This window comes from Branchiostoma lanceolatum, chromosome 8, assembly GCF_035083965.1.
Source record: "Branchiostoma lanceolatum isolate klBraLanc5 chromosome 8, klBraLanc5.hap2, whole genome shotgun sequence".
Classification (NCBI taxonomy): domain Eukaryota; kingdom Metazoa; phylum Chordata; class Leptocardii; order Amphioxiformes; family Branchiostomatidae; genus Branchiostoma; species Branchiostoma lanceolatum.
Window position 1 is genome coordinate 15844745 of NC_089729.1, and position 7108 is coordinate 15851852.

The following is a 7108-nucleotide window of genomic DNA, read 5'->3' on the forward strand; positions in this document are numbered from 1 at the left end:
AGGATATCGTGTTGCGTCACTGTTTACATCGGAAAAAGGGAAGCCTTTGTTTTGGTTCGAGTGCGCGACACCAAATTCGGCGATTTTAGCCCAAATTTGGCTTGATATGCGGTAGAAAATATCAAGAGGTATTGAGACAATGCTTTGACTGATCAGGGTGAGGTAGAAGTCAGAGAAAAGGACAGAACGGGTGAGTTTTTAGCGTTTTGTGCAGCATTTCGTCTTTGTTTACTTTCGGCAGCTGGAGGCTGGCGGTGGCGTAGTTCTAACGCTGCAGTGTGCTTAGTCTTGGGTTTATACACTTATAACAGGTTTGCACGTATTTTAAGACCGCAGTTAAGGTCGGCAAATTCTGTGGGCTTTTCAAATGTGTCCAATGACGAAGAAAATAGGCGAGGGTTTGAGAAAAAAAATGCTGCGTGGCGCCAAAATTAATTATCGCACAGCGGGTATCAATTTCTCAGTATTTCATGGTCCTCAAGTGATTGCATCATGACAACAGTCGTGACGACTACAGGAAAATTCAAGAATGCTCGATGATACAATAAGGAATTTTGAAAAGTGCTGTAAAGGTTCTTAGCTTATACACGATTCACACGTTAAACAACAGTTACGGGCTGTTGGTACATAATTTATATATCAGCCGTCCTTTGTTAGATCCCAAGGGACTTATTTCCTGCCATGTTGGGATGACTGTCTCTATTATTAGGTACTTTATACGGGTGTTTATTTTTGTGTTATCCGGATACAAGCTTAATAAAGAAACAGTTTTTCTGTGTGTGAAAGGACAACTTAATAATCTGCATATGAAAATTTAAAAAAAAACATCAAGTTGTTGATAACTTAGGATTTAGCTAATGGATAGTCACACAGAGAGTTTTCACATACAACTCTTCCACGGTTGGAAAACCTAGACCTAACCCCCAATCCCTCAAAAAAAAGGAAATATTATATTTCTAATATTATGCTGATTAATATGCATTATTTGCATCACTTTTTATTTGTGTTGCATCATTTTTGTTTACTTTAGCCCCAGGCATTTTCTATTGTGCCTTGGTAAGACAACAGTTTTAAAGTTGAGTGAAATTGGTTCCTTCTTGGCCAACATAGCACTATTATAATAGCAGGCAGGGATTACACCCACCAGCTACATTGGACACTCTGGTGTTAGTCAACAGATGACGCTCTGAAATCAGCCATCTGATTCGTTCCAAGTAAAGTGAGTTGACTGGTACAGCTCGTGGCTCAGCCAAACTGTTGCAACTCTTTCTAATAGTCATCATCCTGAAATCTACGAGTTGATGTGAGATCTTAAACAATGTCATAACCATCAAGCAAAAAAAAAAAACAAGACTCGAAGTATAAGGTATCAAATATTATATGGTATACAAACAAGTGCAAATGGATGGTATCTACTAGTAGGCCAGTTTCTTTAAAGTTTGATAAAAATCTTTTTCAAATCTCCTTTTCCCTAGAACTGTCATAGAGTGAAACTCGTTTCCACCAAATGCTGTTACAGTAGCATTATCCTCACTAGAGCATCATACTTCATAGATCATCTAAGCTAAAGTACAACACTTGCTGCTAGATGTGCAAGGGTTAGGTGTGACAGGTCATTCAGTGTTGTACAGTATTATAAACAGCTTCTGCCCTGGCCCACTGCGCTTGCAAAGCTGGTGTTACTCGGAAGGGCAGTTATACCAGCTATACAGACACAGAAACAGATCTAAGCCAACAACAAGACCATAGCACATCCAGAACAAAAGATACAAAAACCAACAGTTCTGCTGCAGTACGAAGGTCACATACAAGGGGACCAAATTTGACCTTGACCTTCGTGTTCTCAAGTTGAAGATCTACCTTCATACCAAACATCATCTTAAACCATAAAATGGTTCTTGAGTTATGCTGAACACAAACACAAAAACATGCTCAAAACTATACCTCCATTCTTCATGTTGTTGATAAATTGTGGGAACTATTTCATGAGATTTGTCGTTTTTCCAGGTTCACAACATGTTCCGGATTAGTAATCGCCTCGTCCAGGCACACGAGGCCTCATCTCCCAGGGAACACCTGGAGGAGGACCATGTACGCGCCGGGAGGGACGGAGAGACGAGCTTCATCCAGCGGATCAGGAAACACGTCAGCGACAGGGACATATTCAGTGACCTTAGAGTTCCTGACGAGTTTCAGACGAGAAAACATGAGATAGATGTTGTAGTTTTGACAGGTGGGTATTTACAGTCAAAGGGACTTACAGGAATGATATTAACTCGACATAAAGAACTAGACTTGTATCATAAGAAATTATATGCATACATACAATGTTACGGTAAAGAAATGAACATACTAGTACTGTAAATTCTTGCGGCTATTTAATTTTTCAATAGGACCAGAAAGGAGGTTTTTGCAACATTTTAAGCTCGCAGTTGAAACAATTCTGTAGTACGGTAGATATTCAAAATACATACACATATCATGATTTTGCCAAAACAAAACCACCTCAAACTTTTTAAGATTTACACTATTACATGGAAGTGATAGATCTGATCTGAAGTAGGCTAAATCTAAGTGCTGTTATTAACAGCACAAGTTAAGTACAAATTGTTGGAATGTCGGACGTTTCGGCCCATTTTCAGTTCGGCCGCCCAAAGATCAGGACCTTTTGGCCCAAGGTCTATCCTCAGCTTGGGGCCGAATCGTCCTCGGCTTGGGGCCGAATCGTCCTCGGCCGGGGGCCGAACCGTCCTGGCCGTGGGGCCAAAACGTCAGGGCCGAACTGTCGATGGGCCGAAATGTCCTGATACCCAAATTGTTGTTTTATATTATTGTTGTACAAATTATGATGCTTTGCAATGTTTTTATACACTGTTGGTTTATAATGTTGTTTTACGTGTTTGTTTTTTCCCCACACAGCACATGGTGTTTACTGTATTGAGGTGAAAAACTGGTCAGGCGAGTTGGAGAGAGGTCAGGATGGGAGTTGGATACAGAAAAGACTGTCGGCCAATGGGAAGGGGAGAAACGGCACAGTTGATTACGTCATACAGCACCACGATGTCGTAGCAGAACTAAAGGTTTGTATTTCAAATATTAGTTGGCGAACGTCTTTCTACATATTTAGAAAAACACTTTGTTTACATACTTAAAAACGCTGACCAAAGTTTTGGTTTCAAAATTTTTTGCCATTTTGAAACCGAAAAGTCCTGAACAACTCTGGAGCACTGATTGTCCTATTTCTTCTGATGTGATCATTGGTAGGATTATATCTACATTGGTCTACATGTTTTGTGAGTCAGATGGCTCTTGGGACTAAGAACAGTAGAGGCTTGTTCTAAATAGGGCAAATATTATATAATGTGCTAGACAAGTTGTTCTACTAGAGGGACTCAGGCCCAAAGGCAAATTAGACTGTTTTGACCTATTCATACAAAATCAAATCAGAGCAGAGAGGTTGTATAGTGGAGACTAATACAGGTGCATGTTGTCTTATGTTTAAAGGTCTTGTTGTTTTTGTTTAGTTTATAATCCTAAGCAAATATTACCATAGAAGGAATATTATATTGAACCTAAGGTTGAAAGAAAAACATATAGCCTTGCCTATGAAAAAAATCAAAAGCTGATGATGTTTATAATTATCACAACATACATGTGTGTTAAAAACAATTTATTTACCTGAGGCATCTGTGTTAAAAACAGGTTAGGACGAATCTATTGAGAAATCACATGTTGCGGGCAGGATGTGGGTTGAAACAGGCATACTTCCACTCCCGCGTTGTGTTACTCAACCCGCACCTCCACGTGGAGGACGGCATCGCGTCTGATCCGGAGGTCATCATGTATGACAAGTGCGAAGAGTTCATCGCGTCATTCCAGCAAACGTACCTCGGTATGATAACAGACGCTATCTCACCAGCTTTGATCACAGGTATGCAATAGTTTGAGAAGTTTATCAATTCTAGACTGATAAGATGTGTGGCTCAAGGGTTATAATATTATATAAAAAAGACCATGTAGTGTTGTTAGGGCTTTTAGTTGTAATTTGAACTATTAAGAGGGGAAGAATTTTATACTGTATGATGACCCTGTAAATTGAGCTAGATATTTGTCAAGTATAATGAGCTAACCCACAGTCACTGTGATATCATTGTATGGGGACTAATAACAGTATCATTTTCAAGCCACTTTAAAATCTAGAAACATACAGATATTAAGTGTTATAATCATATGTTCTCGGTATGGTCCATATCATAATGTACATTTGTTTGTGAATATCATATATATATATATTATAAATATTAGTCATCAAGGAAATTGAAGAATAAAATTTTGATTCAATCTATCTATAAACCACTGGATTACAATGAAAATATCAGATGTTTCAGATGTCCTTCCAACATCTTCCTTCTGATCAGTGATTCAATAAATGTTCACATTGTACATTTCCCCCCTTAAGGACAACTGTCATATGCACAAATCGACCAAGTGAGGAATGTCCTTAAAACGATTGGCACGTGGGACGTTGTAGACTTGTATGGCGGGAAGAGACTGATCGGCGACTTTAAGAGCTGCAAACAGGTAACGGTGAACCGTAAGGAGACAGAACTGCTGGAGTTCTCCCACCAGCGGAATGGATACGTCAGCACCATGTGGGCTCTGCTTGGATATATGCCACAGGTATGGACCACATGTATACTCGACATTGTATATATACTTGTACATAAAAATACTACACTCAAACCTGGATCTAGCAACCACTCAAGGGACTAAGGAAAAACAGCTGCTGAGGACAGGTGGTTGCTCAGGACACAATATGGACAGGACTGTTTTAATCTGCATGTGCCTGTGAGGTGGTTGCTTGACCAGGTTTGACTGTAGAAGGAATTAGATGACTGTATCTATTTTAGGGTGATTTTTTCATCTTTGATGTCCACAAAAAGACTTTTCTAGTCACTTTAATGTTCCTGACATTCTTAGACATATCCACAGTGAGAACTGCAAAGTTCTAATCAAAGATATTACACTAACTTACATTGTGTAATCGTCTTAACTCTTTGAAAGAGAGATCAATCTCAAATACTGACACTTGGTTTATATGACATGTATCCTCCTAACTCTTACAAAACACTGTACAGACTTTCCATTTTGGCAACTTTATATCCAAGGGGAAACTTACAAGTCATAAAAATCTAGTGTTTTGGTCTTTTGGTGTCATTTCGTAGAAATTCGTACCATGTTTTTTCCAGGAATTGGTGAATAAGCCACAAAAGAGACTTTTTGTGCCATGTATTTCCCAGGTGTCGGTGACCCTGTATGACAGAGGTGGTGCCGGCTGGCTCTGGCACTCCTCCTCCGGTGTCATCAACATGCCATACAACGCAGAAATCGTCTTCCGCATCTGCGGAGAGGAGGCAGACGCCAAAATTCCTGCCAACGACATCGACAGAATCACCCTTAGTATCTAACATCTACTAACATAATTCCACCAGGGTACATAATTCCGCCACCCTGAAAAGATACGTACAAACAGAGATCTCCAACCCAACACCCCCCAGTATAATGCACTCCAGTATATCTGAACTGTGCATACCTGGAAGTGCTGCACTGGAGATCTCTCAAACACACTGCTTTTCAAAGTGGCGGATTTATGTAATCCGGCGGATTAATCATTTAATGGAGGTGAAAAACCTTCAGAGAAAACATTGCAAAACAGTTTGATGACATTGTCTTGCCCTATAGAAAGTTGGATTAGAAGAATGCTCTCAGAAATGAGAACCTGAAGTATTGTCATCAATACTGTGCCTAATGACATCCTTGTCATCAAAAAGGCTTAGTATGTATTATCAACCCAACAGTGTTTTCAATTTTCTTTAAGGTGGTAGATCTAGAACTCCTTCTCTGCTGCGAGAAGCCACATAAGTTGGTGTCGATAGAGGTGATGTGTATGGAAGAAAGGCTCTCGTTCATACTTAACATTCTTTGTATGAATGTATGATATCATCAATGCTGTATGGTGTGTGATATTACATTCATAACACAACGTAACTGAAATGTTAAGTGTTACAATTGTTTTCTCAGTTTTTTTACATGTTGTGCCGAATATAAGCATTCATGTTAGGGCTTACTAGTTTTCGGGTGGGCGTTCTTTGTAAATATGCATTACTAGTACTTTTGAAACCACTCAAACTAGAAAGCGGCAAAATAAAGAATTTGACTTTCGCAGAACAGACAACAGCAAAACTGAAGGCCAGTATACCAAGGTTGATACTACTCATCCTCCAGTAAGAATATATGGTGTGTTTTAATGATATTTACTATATACTGTAAACATAATATGTATTTTCAAAATTGTGAAACAACAAGTGAAAAGTCGTTGATGAATGGAAGGCATTTGTAGGAGTGGATGTAAGATACAGTTTTTTTCATTCATGTATTTTTCATGTATGTACATCTATTGTTTGACCAAATGTTGCCTTTATTATTCAATACGCATGCTATTGAATAATCCATGTTGCTTGGGAAATAGTAGCTCGTTGACATGACAATCTGTTCTGGAGTTTAGCGTTGTAATAACTTGAAATTTTTAAAGTACAAGTAAAAAGCAAGAACATTGACATGAACCCACTTTCTTGTTTGCTTTATTGTGCATGTGTATAATTGACGTACATATACTTTAACCACCTTAATGGAAGTGATGCATGCATGCATCATATTTGTATTGGCTGTAGTATACCTTAGCAGGAATAGTGTTAACACTGTCTTGTTTGATGGTATATAAATGGTGACCTGATAAAGTATTTTGTATAATACTTTATTTATTATATATAGTAGTGAATCATTAGGTGTGTTTTAAGCCAGTATTATAACACTCATTCAGTGTTTCCATATTTCAGAATATTTAGTGTTTTAGTCTCGGCCGATGGCCGATCGATAGTGTTTTCATATTCCAAAAATATTTTATGAAACATATACACTTAGTTTGTTGCATTACTGCATAAAACAAATAGGAGCTGCTTTATAGAAATGCTGCAATGGTCAGATTTGGCTTTCTTACTTTTTCATATACAATTTGTAATAGAATGTCTTTCAAAATATCATCTGCAAG

General features: G+C 38.5%; 1 protein-coding gene across 1 annotated transcript; it reads left to right on the forward strand.

Moving 5' to 3' along the window:
* The first annotated feature begins 7 nt into the window (after nucleotides 1-7).
* On the forward strand, nucleotides 8-6623 carry LOC136439673 (uncharacterized). The gene is made up of 6 exons (XM_066435193.1): nucleotides 8-190; nucleotides 2008-2233; nucleotides 2920-3080; nucleotides 3703-3931; nucleotides 4460-4680; nucleotides 5301-6623. Exons 2-6 carry the CDS (start codon nucleotides 2017-2019, stop codon nucleotides 5466-5468), a joined length of 996 nt encoding a protein of 331 aa, XP_066291290.1. The 5' UTR covers nucleotides 8-190; nucleotides 2008-2016; the 3' UTR covers nucleotides 5469-6623.
* Nucleotides 6624-7108: the final 485 nt, after the last annotated feature.